General features: G+C 42.5%; 1 protein-coding gene across 1 annotated transcript in view; it reads right to left on the bottom strand.

The window, feature by feature from the left end:
- Window positions 1-19,566, bottom strand: part of focad (focadhesin) — a 91,465-nt gene that overhangs the window by 4,628 nt on the left and 67,271 nt on the right. Inside the window, exons 20-41 of the mRNA XM_031299779.2 lie at window positions 19,112-19,300; window positions 18,692-18,813; window positions 18,501-18,593; window positions 16,697-16,785; window positions 16,364-16,405; window positions 15,348-15,456; window positions 12,967-13,083; window positions 11,731-11,969; window positions 11,559-11,642; window positions 10,668-10,815; window positions 10,131-10,250; window positions 6,335-6,457; window positions 5,585-5,662; window positions 4,896-4,967; window positions 4,409-4,511; window positions 4,196-4,276; window positions 3,915-4,043; window positions 3,716-3,831; window positions 2,946-3,206; window positions 1,372-1,461; window positions 606-783; window positions 187-284 (exon numbers count right to left, since the gene is read on the bottom strand). Of these exons, the coding sequence (XP_031155639.1) occupies window positions 187-284; window positions 606-783; window positions 1,372-1,461; window positions 2,946-3,206; window positions 3,716-3,831; window positions 3,915-4,043; window positions 4,196-4,276; window positions 4,409-4,511; window positions 4,896-4,967; window positions 5,585-5,662; window positions 6,335-6,457; window positions 10,131-10,250; window positions 10,668-10,815; window positions 11,559-11,642; window positions 11,731-11,969; window positions 12,967-13,083; window positions 15,348-15,456; window positions 16,364-16,405; window positions 16,697-16,785; window positions 18,501-18,593; window positions 18,692-18,813; window positions 19,112-19,300 (2,681 nt within the window). The remainder of the gene's footprint in view (window positions 1-186; window positions 285-605; window positions 784-1,371; window positions 1,462-2,945; window positions 3,207-3,715; window positions 3,832-3,914; window positions 4,044-4,195; window positions 4,277-4,408; window positions 4,512-4,895; window positions 4,968-5,584; window positions 5,663-6,334; window positions 6,458-10,130; window positions 10,251-10,667; window positions 10,816-11,558; window positions 11,643-11,730; window positions 11,970-12,966; window positions 13,084-15,347; window positions 15,457-16,363; window positions 16,406-16,696; window positions 16,786-18,500; window positions 18,594-18,691; window positions 18,814-19,111; window positions 19,301-19,566) is intronic.

Raw genomic sequence — 19,566 nt, 5'->3', positions numbered from 1 at the left:
TCCTTTAACAAAAGATGACACCATTTGAATTTTCACCAGACCATTTGATGTTAAGTTACTTTTGAATATTTCCAACATGTAAAACCTGTTATGTAAGTGGAGTGGAGCTGTATTCCAACCCTCTCCCCTACATGCTCAACAGCCCACTGACAGCTGGGCAGTGTGCAGCCTGGCTCAGAAACATACCGGTTTGGTGTCTCCACATGTGACCGGGGTTGCACCATATGCAACATTTCGGATGTGTCCCATCAGCTCCAGGAGCCACTCCATTCGTTTCAAAACGCCTATAGCACAGAACAAACCATGTCAGAGGTGGACATTAGTAACATACTGTGGAACTATGACACACATGTATTGCATGCAGAGAAAAATACTATGGCATACTATGTGTTGTCTTGCTGATGAATCAAACATTATAACCATCACAAGTGAAATTTCACACATCACAAAAAGCCATTGTTTAAACTTACCGATAATATTGTTTCGTATAGTATTTATTTGCAACTTTAAAGATTTTCAGCTTTGAGTCGCCACTTTTCCTACATGATGTGAATGCAGCAAGAGAAGCTCTTCAGCTCCAAACATGGACTTGTTTCTGGCCTCACCTGTATTGGGATTGGTGGCCAGGCGACACTGGTAAAAAGTCTGCAGGAGGAGCCAGCCAACTCTGCGGCTCGGCCAACCACGGAGCACCCCGGCGATGACATCATTGAGGCCCAGCAGGGGAACTCTGCCTTGGGAGGTCAGGTAAGCCAGGACGAAGCAGGTCTTCTCCATGTGAACCTGAACAGCATTAAGTACAGAGTATATTCTGCTACACTTTCATTTACACATTGCTCAGCCGTATTTATTCATCTGGAGTTTTATAAACCACTATACGTATAGTTAAATTTTTTGTTTGACTTTGCCACTCCCCAATGGTGGTATAAATAAAGACAGTGTGGCAGGCAGAATGTGTTAGCAGCAGTGAGCTTTGGAAGCTGTATCTTTGAACTTTGGACATAGCCACGCCAGCCGTTTCCCCCTGCCTCCAGTCGTTATGCTAAGCTAGGCTAACCACGTACTGACTCTAGCTTTGTACTTAACACAGACATGAGACTGATATCCATCTTCTCTGAAAGAATAATCATTACAATATGTTCCAAAACAGGTCAAAGCAAAGTTTTTTTGGTAAGGATTATGTTTACAACAGAATCTATCAATCTCAGAAATCGGTCAGAAAGCACTGCAGGTGGCAACTCTAGCATGGAACAAACCACAGAAACTGCTCCAGAAAGAAGGGCCAAAATACACTCAGTAGCATATGACATAAATGCTTTGCTTTTTTTAAACACTTAGTACTTATTGGCTCTTTGTCACATCATACTGTACCTCTGTGACTCGTGTGATTCGCTCAATCTCTGCATCCGACATCTCTGACAGACACTTGGCGATTCCCACATACAAATCGACTTCATTATCCTAAATTAAATGAATTTATCATCAGCAGAAGAAACAGGAGGATAAGTTGGTGAATCATCTGGTACAATTACAGCTGACACAGTACTATTTTTTTAAACAAGTGTGGAAGTGTAGGAGCTAAAAGCAGTTGTTTAAGTCTCAAGTTGGTATGTAAACACTCAACATTGTTAAATTGACAAATGAAGAGTAAAAGCAGCTGTAATTAGTCAGTTAATGTCTTGTTGGCAAGAAATAGGTGTCTGAACTCTGAGTTGAAGAGTAAATATGAATTAGTTTCAGTTAGTGTGTAGAGGCCGGTAGCAGTCGAGGCGTAGGAGATGAAAGCAGGAGAAGCTGAAGTGCCAGATAGTTGAAGTGTGAGCTCTGTAAGTAGCTGAAGTGTAAGTTGGTACGTAAACAGTGACAGCAGCTGAAATGTCAGTTGAAGTACATGAACTGTCTATCGAAAAGAAGAAAATGAACTGTAGAAGCTAAAAGATGCGAAGTGTCAGTTGTAGTGTATGAGGTAAAAATAGTTGAAATGTCAGTTGAAGGGGAAGTACCAGAGGCAGGTGAAGTGTGAGCATTGTAAGTAACGTGACGAGAGGAGAATTCCGGCCGATTTTTAACCTTTTGAAGGGGAAATAAACTTCAAGTTTTCGTTGCGAAGGCATGACCTGTCCTCTGGAGGACACAGCCAGACCACCGGTGCTCCGTGGATTGTTGTCGGCAGCGGCAGGCGACAAAGGCGGCGACGGGAGAGAAAGGAGAAGCAAGGATGCCGGTCAGGCCTGTTAGCCCAGCTAACTCACCAACGCCGGTAGGTGACAGTACAAACTTTGAATTTAAACGTTTTTTTCACATTGTCTGAGTTGAAAACGCATCTTGTTGTCACGTAAGGGCCCTGTTTATGTTGGACAGACATTTTACTTGCATTTGTGTCTGTTAAGAGGCACAAAGGCACTCTATAAGCTGCCCCGACAACTGGCATTTTAGCTAACTGGGAGCTCTGGACGTAGCTGCAGCAACTCCAGTTTGCTAGCACCAATTTTGCTCGTATTTTTTTTCCTATCGACAGTACTCGGAGATATATAGCGATCAAGATTCAGGTAAAAATTGGCTGGAATTCTCCTTTAAAGTGTCAGTTGGTATGTAAACAGCGACAGCAGCTGAAATGTCAGTTGAAGCAAACAAACTGTAGAAATTAGAAAAGTAAGTATTTGAAGAGCAAAGATGATGCGTCATTTACTGTGTAGAGCCTGGAGCAGGCAGTTATCACTTGAAGTGTAAGAGAAAAAAAATGTGAGGAGTTAAAATATTAGTTCAACTGTCATCTTTGAAAGTTGAAGTGCTGGGAGTTGAAGTGAGCCCACTGTAAATAGTTGAAGCGTCAGCTGATGGATATAGAGTAACACTAGCTCAAATGTCAGTTGAATAATGGAAATGAATTGAAGTGTGATGTCTGTAAGTAGTTTCTGGATGTGTGTGTCATTTCAGCGTTGTACCTGGATGTGGTTGGGCATCAGGGAGAAGATCTTCTCCGAGCTGGAGCAGAGGATGGTCCAGCAGCTGTTGGGGGGGTTTGGGAGAGCCATGGCCTGAGCCAGGCCCTGCAGCAGGGAGCGGCACAGGGACAGACGCTGGGGGCGGAGCTCCTCCTGGAAGTGCTGCAGGCCCAGACTCTCCATGTGGACCTGCAGCTTGTCCTCAGCAACATGCTTCATCCACAGGCCCAGACTCTCATACAGCTGAGCCCGAGTCTGGGACTGGAGCACAAACAAACTCTCCAAAGTCATCAGACTGTTTTACAAGCAGGGCTAGGTATTAAACCTCAATTCCTTTGGTGCTGACTAATATCTGTACCTGTCACCAGTGTCTGTGTCACGCCCCACCCTCGCCCCCAAATAAAAAAACTCTTTGGATCTAGACAGAGCACAAGGGTCCAGTAGCTGTCAGTCAATATGGCAAGTTTGCAACTATGATAAAAGAATTGCGATCAAATATGTACTTAAGGTACATTTTACAGCTGAAATCAATCAGTGTTCTCTGGGAGACAAACTTTGTAATGGAGATACAGTGAATCACCTCAAACATATCTTTGGCATCTATAATATATTTCATTTATGTTACTTGTTGTGCACCCTGCACCTGAAAATCCTGTCTGTGCTGGGCTGATCCTTACGGTCGGTATTTGACACTTTTTGAAACCCCATGCTGTGGACACATTTTGCTCAATACTCAAAACAACACCAAACCCTTCTCAAGAGGAACTTACACTGAGACTGTGCACAAGGGGGGGTGAGAGCCAGGAGCCCAGAAAGAGGCCGGCGCTCTGAGAAGACTGAGCCTGACACGCTGCCAGCACCACACACTGATGCTGCACATCCTCTCCTGTTAGAGAAAAAAGATGCTAAGCTTGGTGCGTTGATTCTGCTAGCCCTAAGGTACAAAGAGACAAAGGTGAGAGCTCTTACCGAAGCTGAGCCTCATCAGAGGAGACAGCACGGCGCTCCAGTTGATGGGCGGGTACTGGAAACTGGCTCCAACTGACGCCAGGGGAGTAAGAGCAGTCTTAACCATAGCTGGATGGGCAAACTCTGGACCTGGGTCCACAGGAAAGACAGGACAGTCCCAAAAGTAAGAGTGCAAGTGAAATTCTAGCATATGCAGGCAGTTTGTATAAATATATTTCATATCCTATGTTTACATTTGTGGTATGTTGCTGAAAGGAACGTTATTAGATGTGTCAACAAACCTTTTTTTCCTGCCTCTGTGAGGAAGTCAATGATGGATCTGATGAGACTTTTCTCTGAGAGGTAACTGAAATCCTGAGGAACTGAGAAGATGACGGGAGGACACGGAGAGAGAGACGTGTCACACCAAACAGCTCCTATAATCACTACAGTCAATCAAGATAACATGGAGGTTCCCTGTGACTGAGTGTTTCCTCCATCTGCTGCCGGCCTACCTGCTGTGTGACTGTGACTGGTGGACATATGGGCCAGATGCAGATGACCAACCAAACAAGCACTGTTGGACTGCAGACCAATGGCTCCTGAGAATGATATGATCTGCACAAGAGAGCCAAAACAAGCCAACATACAGCCAGAGGAGAGGACAGCTCAGTGTAATCACAACTAACAACACAAATATAGTTAAATAGCCTCAAATGTGCTCTGCAAATGTAAATCAGCATTACATTATACAGTGTCTTCAGTGCAAGAAGGAATATGTCATGGAAACCTGCCTAGTGAATAATGGAAACAGGTGGCGATATTAACAGTACAGTCATTTTCAAACACTGCAACAGTGACAATACATCACTACAGGTGACAAAGAAGACATGAAGGACCTGACATTACCTGAGACATCTTGTAGTATTTATTAATAATAGTACTGAGAGGGTCACATTTTCACCAATGAAAAATTAGAAAGAATAAAATGTGTCTCCATACCTGTGTGATGGCTCGAATGACCTCGTTCAGCCGGCTCTGCTGCTGGGAGGAAAGCTCCAGCTCTCTGCTTTGCTGTAGCACAGGACAACAAACTCAATGACTCTTACAGGAAACATTCATGGCCTCATTAGAGCAAAAGATATAAGAAATAGAAACATTTCGACATTTGAATCAATTTGTGACCCTCATAGCCCTGATTCTCAGCTAAAAAAGTACATCATTCCTTAAAGGACAAAAGACTGAAATAGGCAAGCCATTGCTGACTAAATGAATTGGCACCTTTTATTAACAGCAGACCCTTTTGCAGCACGGTTTATGTCTCTGTAATCCACTCATGTTCCCAGGCTGTCTCAAACATATGATGATTTAGAATAAATGAGTAAGAAATGTCCCCTGGTAGCCCAATGGTGAAGGCACATCACTGAAACATCCTCACACACTTTGCTGCATGTCTTCTCTCTCTCTCTCTCTCTCTCTCTATCTCTATCCCCATGTTTCCTGTATATCTGTACACTATCAACTATAGGCAAAGTTGCAAAAAGTTCTGCTAAATTCTCTCAGCCCCTGTAGCTTGTTCATAGGTCAGGATTCACCGCTCACATTATGCACTGCCTGCCTCACCCAGCCCAGTCACCCTGACAGACAAAACATGTCAAACTGATCCCAGCAGATCAGAGTGGATTCATTACCTGGATGAGGTAACTCTCAGATCCTACTAGAGCTACCAGGCCGTTGACGGCCGCCAGCCGCTGCATAGTGGGACAACCCTGAAACACAAAGACAACTCCTCTACTGAACGTTCAACAGTCTGGAAACAGACACGTTACAGTTGATGGTATCATGACAATTAAAGCTTGAACGTCATTAAATATATTTAATAAGTAACAGGTTCTTTCTGTGTGCAAGTGAAATGTAAACTTCAAACACCTGGCTGGTTTCAGATGTCTTAAAGCGATAAGACAGAAAAGGGGTTTTAGTTTGTGAGTCTAGCTGTTTCTGTACAGAGCACTCATTTACTCATCACAGGCTGTTGTTAAAATATATGTCTGGGGGGCTTTCAATAAAGGTGGAGTCAGCGATTCTAATCTTATACACTTCTTGTCAAATTCAGCAAATATGTCCTCACAATCTGCTAGCTGTTCGTTCTGTGTGTGTGCTGGTGTTCATCCACAGCTGGCTCTGTAAACGGGAAACTAACTCCTGCACAGGACAGGGACAGGCCATGGTGGATGGAGAGAAAGGCAGTGGGAGCGAGACGGAGGGTAAATCTTACGCATGCTAACCTTCTGTAGGAGCACTGGCAGGACAGGTGTGTTTGTTTGGCTGTTGAGAATCACAGACTCCACCTTTAATGACCCAACTCTGATTCAGACTGACAAGCTAGTACATGATGTAGAAATACAGTATCTAATGCAGCTGTAAATAGGGAAACGTAGTACCTCAGCCAATAAGATCTTTATCCAAGCAGCCAGCAGACGAGGATGGATGTCCTCTGCTTTGCCATGGCCGGACACAGACAGGCCTTGAACAACCAAGCCCAGAGCCAGGGAGAAGCCTGGAGTCTAAACATCAACATAGAAGCATATAAAACAGAGGTTAGACTTCAGAGAAGGCCTTAGAATGCTGCTTAGTACACACAGTACTTAGGGATTTACTTACAAAATACTAAATCTTTTTTTTTTTCTATAGCACACCCAACAGACTCTTGATCACCTGGTTTGGTGGAATGAGTGGACTCTGGCCACAATAATTATTTTCTCACATTTTAATTGCTTCTTGAATAATTCTAAGTTTGTACAATGAGTTGCAAGTTTCTTGGCTTAATAGTGAGCAGTGTAGCCAAGATAAGGAGAAAAACTGCTTTAACACAGTCAACTCTCACAACTGCTTCTCTGCTCTTTGCAGACAATGTGGTTCTTTGGCTTCAGACTGGGACTTTCAGCACGGTGGTTTGCATTTGAGTGTGAAGCGCTCAGGATGAGAGGCCATGCTTCTCTGCTGGAAAACTGTGGATTGCTTCCTCTGGGTTGGGACGGAGTTGCTGCCCAAAGTGAAGAAGTTCAAGTATTTCGGGGTACGAGTGAGGGTAGAATGGAGCGTGAGGTGGACAGGTGCATTGGTGCAGCGGCAGCAGTTACTGGGGTGTTGTACCAGACCGTTGTGATGAAGAAGGAGTTGAGTCGGACAGCAGAGCTTTCCATTTACCAGTCCATCTACTGTACATTCCAACCCTCACCGATAGGTGAATATATAGGAAGGCCTTCAAAAATGCCAGATCAGACTATTACTCATCACTAATAGAAGAAAATAAGAACAACCCAAGGTTTCTTTTCAGCACTGTAACCAGGCTGACAGAGAGTCACAGCTCTATTAAGCCATCTATTCCTATAGCTCAGAGTAGTGACGACTTCATGAGCTTCTTTAATGATAAAATTATAACAATTAGATCAATTGATCACCTTTTGCCCTCAACTTCTAACGGTTCACCTTTAAACGCAGGACCGTTAGAAAGAATGACAAGACCTGACATATACTTAGACTGCTTTTATCCTATAGACCTTCAACAATTAATGTTAAAGGTCTCTTCAGCTAAGCCATCTACCTGTCTCTTAGACCCCATCCCAACAAGGCTACTTAAAGAAGCGTTACCCGTGGTTAAAACTTAATTACTAGATATGATCAATATGTCTTTATTAACAGGTTATGTACCGCAGTCTGTGATAAAACCTCTTCTGAAAAAACCCAGCCTCGATCCTGAGGTCTTAGCCAACTATAGACCTATATCTAACCTTCCCTTTCTCTCCAAGATCCTTATGAAGGTAGTCGCTAATCAGTTATGTGACTTTCTACATAGCAATAGTTTATTTGAGGACTTTCAGTCAGGATTTAGAATGCATCGTAGCACAGAGATGGCACTGGTGAAAATTACTAACGACCTTCTAACTGCTTCAGACAAAGGACCTGTCTCCGTACTTGTCTTACTTGATCTTAGTGCTGCATTCAACACTATTGACCATACCATCCTGTTACAGAGACTGGAACACTTAGTTGGCATTAAAGGAATCACACTAAGCTGGTTTAAGTCCTATTTCTCTGATCGATCTCAATTTGTTAATGTTAATGAAGATTCCTCCAGGCACGCTAAAGTTAGCCATGGCGTTCCACAAGGCTCAGTGCTTGGACCAATTCTATTCACCTTATATATGCTTCCTCTAGGCAATATTATTAGGAAACACTCAATTAACTTTCATTGTTACGCAGATGACACCCAATTATACCTATCAATCAAGCCAGACGAAACCAGTCAGTTAGCTAAACTTCAAGCATGCAACAAAGATATAAAATCATGGATAACCTACAATTTTCTGATGTTAAACTCAGACAAAACTGAAGATATTGTGCTTATTGTGCTAAACACCTCTGAACCTCATTATCCAAAGATATAGCTACTCTGGATGGTATTGCCCTGGCCTCCAGTACTACTGTCAGAAATCTAGGAGTTATTTTTGATCAGTGTCATCCTTTAACACCCACTTAAAACAAACCTCAAGAACAGCCTTTTTTCACCTTCAAGTCATTCCCAAAATTAGGAACATCCTGTCTCAAAACGATGCTGAAAAACTAGTCCATGCATTTGTTACTTCCAGGCTGGACTACTGTAATTCCTTATTATCAGGATGCTCAAATAAAACCCTTAAGACTCTCCAGGTGATCTAGAATACTGCAGCGCGTGTTATGACAAGAACTAAGAAAAGAGATCATATTTCTCCTGTATTAGCATCTCTGCATTGGCTTCCTGTAAAATCCAGGATTGAATTTAAAATCCTTCTTCTGACCTACAAAGCTCTAAATGGTCAAGCACCATCATATCTTGAAGAGCTCATAGTACCTTATTGTCCCACTAGAGCACTGCGCTCCCAGAATGCAGAGTTACTTGTGGTTCCTAGAGTCTCTAAAAGTAGAATGGGAGCCAGAGCCTTCAGCTCCTCACCTGTGGAACCAGCTCCCAGTCTGGGTTCGGGAGGCAGACACCGTCACCACATTTAAGAGTAAACTTAAAACTCCTCTCTCTCTCTCTTCTTCGATAAAGCTTATAGTTAGGGAGTGAGGAGTTGCAGCGTCCGCCTAGCCCGGCCCACCTGCTTCTCGTCATAGTCGTCAGATTCATCTACCATATAATCAATAATATAATCAAAGTAGAGGGAGGCAGGCCAGTAAAGCCTTATCCGGTTGGGGAGAGTTCTGGCCCGACCAGGCTCCTCTCCTTACCCTGTCTCTCTTAATTATGCTGTTATAGTTTTAGACTGCCGAGGGACTTCCTTGACACACTGAGCTTCTCCTCTCTCTTTCCATTTGTGTGCATCCATGTCCCAGTGTTCTGTAACGCCCTGCAGTGCCCTGCTATGCCATGAACTATTTCTAGTCACTGTTCCATTATCTTTATTGTGACTGTTATTGCCACTATTCATCACACCCCCAACTGGCACTGTCAGACACCGCCTACCAAGAGCCTGGGTCTGTCCGAGGTTTCTTCCTAAAAGGGAGTTTTTCCTCTCCACTGTCACGGTAAATGCTTGCTCTTGGGGGATTTACTAGAATTGTTGGGTCCTTGTATGTTATAGAGTGTGGTCTAGACCTACTCTATCTGTAAAGTGTCTTGAGATAACCGTTGTTATGATTTGATACTATAAATAAAATTGAATTGAATTTAATTGATAGCCAGGAGCTTTGGGGAGTGAACGAAACAATGAGATCACAGATACAAGTTGGCGAAGCGATAGAGTGAGCAGCTCAGACATCCGGAAGGAGCTGCTACTACACGACCAGAGCGGACAGCTAACTGGGTTCGGGCATCTGATGTAGTCCAACTGGTAGGAGACCGCAGGGTAGACCCAGAACATGCTGGAGGGATTATATATCTCATCTGGCTTGGGAACATCTCGGGAGCCCCGAGGAGGAGCTGGAAAACACTGCTGGAGAGAGGGACGTCTAGATTTCTTTGTTTGCTTAACCTGCTGCCACTGCAACCCGCCCCGGATAAGTGACCGAAAACAGATGGATGGATGGATGGATGGATGGATGGAAAAATGGCATTTTTTTTAGATCTTTCAAATCACTGTAGCTCCACAAGGTCTAATTTTTTCAGACAGTCTGAGAAGATTTTCTGAGAGGCTGGTGTGGAATCACCATGCATCAAACAGCTAACGCCCCTGAAACAGTCTTTCTGCTGCTGACCTGTTGGCTCTCCTCAGTCAGGGTGCGCAGAGTGCTCATCACCTCCTCAGCCTTGGCAGCATCTATAAGGCCTCCGCCGAAGGCTGAGACACCCACACATGCCACAGAGTACGCCAAGACCTGCACAGGTGGACATATTCAAATCAAACAATCCTCATTCAAATACTATTCCATATAACAAATCATTTTCTAATAGAGGTCTGGGTTTTTACCCTCAGCCTGTACGCTCTACATCCTTACACTGGGTCTATTAAAGCTATGGTCAGTGTCAGTGGAGTAAGCACAACTTCTGCATGCTTTAGAACAGATTTTGACTATAGATGCATCATAAAGGGTGTAGAAACATTAAGAGACACCAACATCACGCCTTACATTTAGTGTTAGCAGACCAAACAGAAAGGTGCTGCTTTACTCTAAATACTACCACTAAATGATGATGATGTTGTTGTGTATACTGTAAATTTGACTAGTTATTTTAAGGATTATTTAAAAAATCAATCAAACAAGTAAAACTAGTGTAGTGTTGAGCGGTTTTACCTCCTGCAGCATGCGTCCCTGCCCACTGCTGTCCTGCAGGTTGGACAGAAGTTTGTCCAGTGTTTGGGTGATGCGGACATGTTGATCCGTCTGTCCACTACTGCAGAGAGCTGCGAGCACCAGAGCCAGGCCTAACATACAGCCAGTACTGCAGGAGAGCACAGAGGAGCAAGGAAGGAAACAGGAAACTAAATCTCACAGCAGAACAGGTGGGGGTCATGCTGGAACACCAATGGACACGGCATCCATGACTAATAGTACTAAGCTGCTTTGTTGCTTCTTCACTAATTATGCAGTAGAAAATGTTATTTCACAATAAAAGTGCAACCCCAGAATTTCACTAGGGCTGGGTATCGTTCAAAAATATTCAATACCAGTGCCGATACCAACCGTGACTTATATTTAACGGTTCCTAAACGATACTTTTTTCAATACCAATTTTGTAAAACAAAAAGAAATTACAACATTACACATTACGGGACAAATCTTTGTACCTACTTTCCAGCTCTGACTACATGAGCCCCTCTGTGTAGTTTTTCCTGCGTGTCTCTACGACGTGTAACGTTCCAATCACAGACATTATTAGATCTAGGTAGAAGCATGCTGCATGCTGATTGGCTCACTGACGATGATGAGATTTACCCCTTAGGTATTGACATTGAATGACGAGGGATTTTTTGATACTCGATACTTTAGAGGCAATTCGGCCAGTGCCTAAAAAGTATTGAATCGGGTACCCTGCCGTAAATTTCACTAAACTTCAAAATAATTCTCTATGACAACGTTGACTCACATGCACACAAACCACCAGTTGGAAACCACTGTTCCAAAGCATACAGCATATTGTTACTGCTTAATACATGACATCATGTCTGAGGACTCAGCACTGACTTGTATTCCAGGTCGGGGTTGAAGGAGCAACTTTCCAGAGCGTCCAGAGAGCTGGAGAGGAGATCAGCGTCCACAGAGACATCACTGGATAACAGGGAGAGACAGACAGACCGTCAACTCACCAATCAGAGATGGCCCCTAGCACGTGTTAGGTCACTGCTCCAGACTCTACCTCAGGCGCTGCTGCTGCAGACTGGACAGCACCATGCCGAGCGCCAGGCCCGAGTGGAACTGGACAGCCTGGGAGTCGTCGGCAGTGGGGGAGCCTGGCAGGCTGGCCTGCAGCGCCGACAGGACCTGGGCCAGACCGTCCCGCTGCCACACCACCAGCACCGGGACCAACAGGGACAGTGCCAGGCTGGCACAGGAGCGAGCGATAGCACTCGCTGTGTTCTCCCCCGAGTAGGAGCGCTGCGGGGGAAGGAGGAGGGTGTCAGGGGGGTTGGATTGCTCCATGAAGCCAGACATGATCAGTCAGTACTGTGCTGGGTTTACAGGTCCTAACACATTCTCAGTGCAGCACAGATAGATACAGCAGACCAACAAGGACACCTGCAGGAATTCAAGGATCATTACATGTCATTTTCTCAGCAGCCACTTTATTAGGTACACACACTCATCTGTGTGTCAGCCAGGCAAATTATGCAGTTTGGCGATATGTGAGAAAATCAAATATCACAATATTTTTGACCAAATACCTCGATGACGATATTGCCGTGATATTGTAGGGTTGACTATTGGTGCTTTCACAAAAAATTTACACCATAAGATTTTAGATAAATAATCATCAGTAATGTGAATATATTGACTAAGTGGGTAAAGGCACATAATAGAACAGCTAGAACAGTCTGGTAAGTTCAGAAAATGACATCACTTCACTGTAACGCAGCCTTTAAAACCAGAAAAAGACAACACTTGTCATATTACGATATCCAAAATCTAAGACGATATCTAGTCTCAGATATCAATGTGGATATAATATCGATATATTGCTCAGCTCTAAGCTGCAACTGAAATGATAGCTTCAAGTCTGTCTTTAACCAATAGTTTGCACATATATGTATAAAGCATAGACTGATACAATACAACAGTATTCCCTGTTGGTTAACCAGCTGCTGTAGTAGTAGTTTGATTATATCTACAGACTGTAGCAATGAAAACTTAATCAAAAGGATTCGTCTGGATGCAACAACCAAAATCCCTTCATTAACTGTAAATCACTTAAAAAGTGATTTAATGGTTTTTTATCTCAAGCCTCAAGACAATTTCAAGAGTAAGATTGAAAACTGGATTGAAAACATAAATGTACCAAGTGCCTACCTGCTGTAACCTACTGGACATTAAGCACTGAATGCTTATATTTATAGAAGCTATGCAAAGACATAAAAACAGCAAGAGAAAAACTCACATGTAGGAACCATGGGAAGACTTGTCCTCTGGCCTTGCAGCTGCTGCTGCTGATGCTGAGCAGGGTGTGGAGCACCATGGCCAACCAGCTGGCTGTGGGCACAAACTCTGGGCCAGCCTGCAGGCACAGGTCAGGAAGGAATATTAAAGAACTGTGGAGTTTCCTACACTCACTTAGTCCCACCATCAACTCAATCACAGCTTTGTTTGGGGACAGAGCTCTGCTGTTCTGCTGTTGTTCTGTGAATGGCTGGATAACACCTGTTACATACTATGGCCTCTCTTTGATTATTGAGAGATATACAGTTGTGTTCAGAATAATAGCAGTGTGTTTAAAAAAGTGAATAATGCTCAAAATCCTTAGAATATCTTTTAATTCCATAATATCAATGCATTGGGGACACTGCACATTCAATTCCAAATCAGTGACCAAAATTGATCAAGTTTGTGTTATACCTTTACAAAAAGTGAAGAAAAAAGAATATTAGGCTGTTAAAAAATAGCAGCATTTGCATTTTTCTTTACAAACTCAAACATTTACTGTATGAACTGAAAAATGTCGTAAGGGTTTGCTTTACTTTGAATCACTGCACTAATATTTAGTTGCATAACCATTATTTCTGAGAACTGCTTCACATCTGTGTTGCATGGAGTCGACCAACTTCTGGCACCTGTGAACAGGTATTCCAGCCCAGGAAGATTGAACTACATTCCACAATTCCTCTGCGTTACTGGGTTTTGCCTCAGAAACAGCATTTTTGATGTCACCCCACAAGTTTTCTATGGCATTGATGTCTGGGGATTGGGCTGGCCACTCCATAACATCAATCTTGTTCACTTGGAACCAAGACTTTGCTCGCTTACTGGTGTGTTTTGGGTCATTGTCTTGTTGAAAGACCCATTTCAAAGGCATTTCCTCTTCAGCATAAGGCAACATGACCTCTACAAGTATTTTGATGTATTGAAACTGATCCATGATCCCTGGTATGCGATAAATAGGCCCAACACCACAGTATGAGAAATATCCCCATAACATGATTTTTGCACCACCATGCTTTACTGTCTTCACAGTGTACTGTGGCTTGAATTCAGTGCATGGGGGTCGTCGGACAAACTGTCTGCGGCCCCTAGACCCAAAATGAACAATTTTGCTCTCATCAGTCCACAGAATGTTGCGCCATTTCTCCTTTCAACCTATTCAGTACATGTCTTTTTTCAGAAATGGGACTTTGCGGGGGCTTCTAGCTGATAGCTTTGCTTCACATAGCCTTCTTCTGATCGTAACAGTACTCACAGGTAACTTTAAGTCTTCTTTGATTTTCCTGGAGCTGATCATTGGTTGAGCCTTTGCCATTTTGGCTATTCTTCGATCCATCTGAATGGTAGTTGACCGTTTTTTCCCATGTCGTTCAGGCTTTGGATGCCATTTCAAGGCATTTGAAATCATTTTGGCTGAGCAGCCTATACTTTTCTGCACTTCTTTATATGTTTTCCCCTCTCCAATCAACTTTTTAATCAAAGTCCACTGTTCCTCAGAGCAATGTCTGGAACAACCCATTTTGCTGAGTATTTCAGCGTGAAATGCACTATAACTAGGATGCACAACATTTGCTTCCTTCCTTCCTTAAATATGGGCCATAACTGACACCTGTTTCTTCACAGAATCAATCACCTCACTAATTGAACACAACACTGCTATTATTTTGAACATGCCCCATTCAATTACAGATTAAATGACACAGAATGAGCAGCATGCATGTCATGACTGTTGGGTCTGTTGGTTTTCTATGACTCTACAACACTTACTAGTAAATTATTTGCCATGTAGAAATATCACTTCTACCAAAGAAATGTATTCATGAGGTTAGTGATGTTGGACTGCTATTATTTTGAACACAACTGTATGTATATTATGTTTTGGACTATTGTTGATAGACAGGAAGTAAATATCTCATGTAGTTATTGATTATTTAGAAAACAGTCCACGTTTTCATATAGATACATCTTCTGCCTGCTAGGGCACATTTCATCTAAAATATCCACACTTGAATGAAAACATGAATCAGATTAATCATATACAGCTGATGATGGGTTTTCATACGCTATATGGTCCAAATTTATCAACACTTGTCTGGTAATAATTCACTTCATAAATATTAATACCACTGTTTTAGATTATTTTAAGCCTAAAAAATAATTTACATTTCTAAAATCAAATAAATATAAATTAAGAAATTCCCGAACTAAAGTGACCACTTTCATGAAGAGCAACCAAAGGTGAGGTTTTTAAGTTTTACAATGACAGAAACACTGTATAGTATCACACAGTGATGGAGTAAGTAAGTATCTGATGAATAACACATAACATATTGAGATTGTTACCCTGAGGCTGCCGTCGCTATCAGCAGGCAGGTTGCTCTCATATTTAGCCAGGACAGCAGCCAGGCTGCTCAGAGCCAGGATGGAGTTCCCCTGGACAACAGGACTGTCCCTGAACAGCACAACAACACACAGCTGTTAGCATAGACACTCAGAAGTCCAGGGATGACACAGCTGTTAGCATAAGCCTCTTTCCGACCAAGTAGTTACAGGAACGTAGTTATAGGAACAGTCCACTTCTAAACAGTTCTACTAACTACTCTCCCCCAAAACTGGTTTTGCCAAGTGGCCATAGGAACTGGTAGGAGGGGTAAGGGAGTGACGCAAGCACGGCAACGGTCTTTATAGCGTCGTCACTTGACTTTAGCGCCACATACAACAACAAACCAGCATGGAGGAGGCCATCGGAATATTCCTGTTGTGCCTTGCCAGGATCCTCATAACGGAGTTCGAATGGCAGCGTTTAAAGACTAGGCTGGAGTACTTAACAGAGAAACACAGAAGATGAAGGCTCCAGCGTACTATGATCCTGATTAATATGATGGAAGAAAATAGAAGAGCAGAGCACAACAGGCAAACAAAACGACGGGTAAGTTTAACTAGCATTAACAATTAGCTGGTTGAATGGGTGATGTTTGTCTTATGAGTTAGCATACGTAGGCGAATTGCAACAGACAGTGAAGAATATGTACTGTTTGTGTTTCAGACGTTGCTAGGTCACTAAGGGTTCCTATGTGGAAAAGGGAAAAGGAAAAAGACCCTGCCCTGAAGTAGGAGCTGAAAGTGTTACAGGAACTGCGGTCAGAGGAACTTAATAATCCCCAAATTGGTCCAGTCAGAACACGAGAAAAAAAGGGTTCTAGGAACATTATGTTCTAGGAACTGCAAAAATCCCTCCATTCGGAAAGGGACTATGGACACTAAGAAGACCAGGGATCACAGCTGAATTCAACTCAGTACATCAGGTTGAAACACCAGTGTTGTCCTGTGAAACTGAAGGTGTGTGAAGCAGGACTCACTTTGCAGCAGCTTTGATGATGTCTGTCAGCTGATCTCTGGCCCTGACAGAGAGACGAGGAAGAAAGGATGAAATAAAAATGCAGGACCTTCTTCTGCTAATACAAAATGTCACTCTGACATCTCTCCATTTGTGCATGAATAGGTCCTGAGCATGTGTGTGTATTTCAGGCCTGTGTGTAGTGATTTCTAACAAACATAGTGTAAATTGTAATTTCCCCACTGGGGATCAATAAACAGTATAAATTAGTATAAAATGAATCTCACCTGGCTGCTACAGCACGTTTGTCTTTACTCTGCGTGTGTGTGTGTGTGTGTGTGTGTGCGATTCTCACCACAGCCAGGCACAGTGTTGTTTGTACTGCAGCTCCTGTGCTTCTTCTTTGCCTTGTTTCTGCTGCATCTCCAAATCAGCACGTCGACCCTTAAGACATACACCGAAGAAAAGCACACATTTCATTTGACCATGCAGGACATCCCATTCATTTGGTCAGACTCAAACAACAACGTACAGTTTGGGATTCGACAGGTACAGGGTTTTTGAAGGCCAATATGATGGCAAAACATTGAAAGTACACTGAAGAAATTGGAATAATAACCATGTAAAACAGATGTAATTAAAAGTTGTTGCAATAAAATTGGTGTCATTACTGAGTAATACAGAGCCCATTAAACTTCACCAGTAATTGTAATGACCTGTTGGACCGTCAGATCATAACATAGCCATATCTATGCCAATACTAAAATGAAATGATTTTACCAAAAAAAAAAAAATTCATTTCCAAATTATATGTGCATGATGTATGACAAAAATCTTTTTAAAAATACCATTTTTACAAGCAAAAGACTTTACAGTAAAATTCATTATAGGAAAATTGTACATTGTAGTACATTATAGTAAAATTCAATGTAAGATGATTTTATTACTTTCAAAAACAGAAAATGTGCAACCTTAACTGGAAAATGAAACATCAAAGTGGACTTAAAAATATGCAACAAAGGTCCCTGGCTGAATTCCAACCCTGGATTATACCCCTAACCCTTGTGTTGTCTTCCCGTCAACCGTTTGTTTTTGCTTCTTCCAACGTTTTAAATTGTTAAATTTTTCTTCTACACATTTTCAGTGCTTATTTCTACGTCCCATATTTTCTGATATAAAACAAAAATTGAAAATGGGTCAATGTGACCCGAAGTCAACACAAGGGTTAAAAATAATAATGTTACCAAGGAATAAATGCGATGGATAGATCTCTCTGCAGCCTTATGTCCCACAGGAAATGAAGAAGAGTAAGTAAGTAACGTTTAGTGTTAACGTCAGTGAGCTGTTGCAGAGTTTTGACTCGTACAAACTTAACACTATCGTCAGCTCGCTCAGACCGGCATCTGATGTGCCGTGTGTGTACGCAAATGCGAACGTTTACGTTGTCAAGGAGGTTAAATAAGAACTGCACACACTGCTAAACATAACGTGCAGTCAGTTAATACTCGTTGTAGCGGAACCTTTACGATTAATTAACTGTGAGGTTTTAAAGCGCGGTTAATAGTGAAATCGGTTAAGCGCTGCATCCCTAGTTAACATGTAATAGTTCCATACATAGGTCGTGTAATAACAAATAAGTCATCTCCATGACAACTGAACAAACCATCTGCTGATATAGATCATGAGCTGGGGTTAAAGCTAGTAAGTGGACCTTTTGTTATTTTGACAAAATCCTATTCAAAAATGAATTTTCCAACTCAATATGGGATTATGTGGGCTTGTTTGTTTTACCCGTCCATGTTTTCTTGGGCTTCATTTTTTAATATTTTAATCATAAACTAAATAATAATAATTTTATTTTAATATTGGAAGCCACAGACTTTCATAGATATCCTTGTAAATGCTGTGTAAGCCTTTTATGGCCTGTCAAATGCAGTCCGTCTGTTTAGAAGATCATGTCATGATGATATTTATTTCTGGTGAATTTTCAGTTATGGAAACAGGTGTTATTAATCTGTTAGTCATGACCTCTGTCCTGATAAAACCCCTTTGAGATGGAAACCACCTTTTCTCCTTGCTCTTGTTAACAGTTTCCTCTAGAACCACATGTAGTATTGATCAATCAAGTCGTCCATCTGTCAGTAGCCAGAAGCACTAACCTGTAGGACAGCGTGGAACGCTCGGCTCATGAACCCTCGCCAGGCCTGGGGCAGGAGGAGAGCACGGTGCCATTCAGACGGCTGGATGTTCACCTACACATCCAAAACAACAAGCACTTTTTGGGACCATTTGAAATCGTTAAAACCAAAGAGGAGCACGAGAGGTAGAGGAAGAAAATGTTTAGACATACTTCATGAATGAGGGCTGCCAAGGTCTGCTGGTAGCTGCGGCTGCGGCTCAAGAGGAAACGATCGATCGGTCTGCCGTCACGGTCCGTCTGCACAGGTAGCTCATAACAGAGCAGCAGTCCAGCTAACACAGACACACAGACACACCACACACACACAGTCACAGACACAGACACACACACACACACACACACACACACACACACACACACACACACACACACACACTTTGTAGAGACTGGCTTGAAATCTTGCATAAATGTTACAACCCTGCTACATTTCTTTGTCAAATATGTAAGGTGCACAGTAGCTAAGGGTGGACACAATACATACACATCTGTACAATAGAACTTGACCACAAAGCAGGTAAACAACAATGGAACATCTTAAGGTTCACACAGGTAGGGGATAGATTAGCTCACCTGCTAGTCCAGGCTTCAGCCCAGGCTGCTTGTTTTTCTCGTAGGTTTTCAGCATGAATGAGGGAATCCCTGCCATTGTTTTACCCTGGTCTGAACGCAGGTTCCCCCCCCTCAGGGCAGAGAAGTACACCCCCCGTGGCATCTGACTCATCTCCTGCTTCACCAGTGAGGTCAGGAAGAGCTCGAAGGCTGAGAAGACAAAATCTATATGAACTCCAATCTAAATGACCATAACTACAAACAGATCACTGAAGTGTAACGTCTGGTTCTAAAGCTTAACAAACTGTTTCCAATATTTATCTTATTATTTAGTTAGTTTTACAGTTAATTTTAATTCCATTTAAGTGTATTCAGTTTAATCTGAGGTTTTGTATTTTTATAATATAAATGTTTAAACAAATGCTGAGGTCACATCATGGAATTACACTATATCCAACATTTGAAGGAAGAATCAG

Source organism: Sander lucioperca, chromosome 17 (genome assembly GCF_008315115.2).
Source record: "Sander lucioperca isolate FBNREF2018 chromosome 17, SLUC_FBN_1.2, whole genome shotgun sequence".
NCBI classification, from domain to species: Eukaryota; Metazoa; Chordata; class Actinopteri; order Perciformes; family Percidae; genus Sander; species Sander lucioperca.
This window is presented reverse-complemented; position numbering and strand designations above follow the sequence as displayed.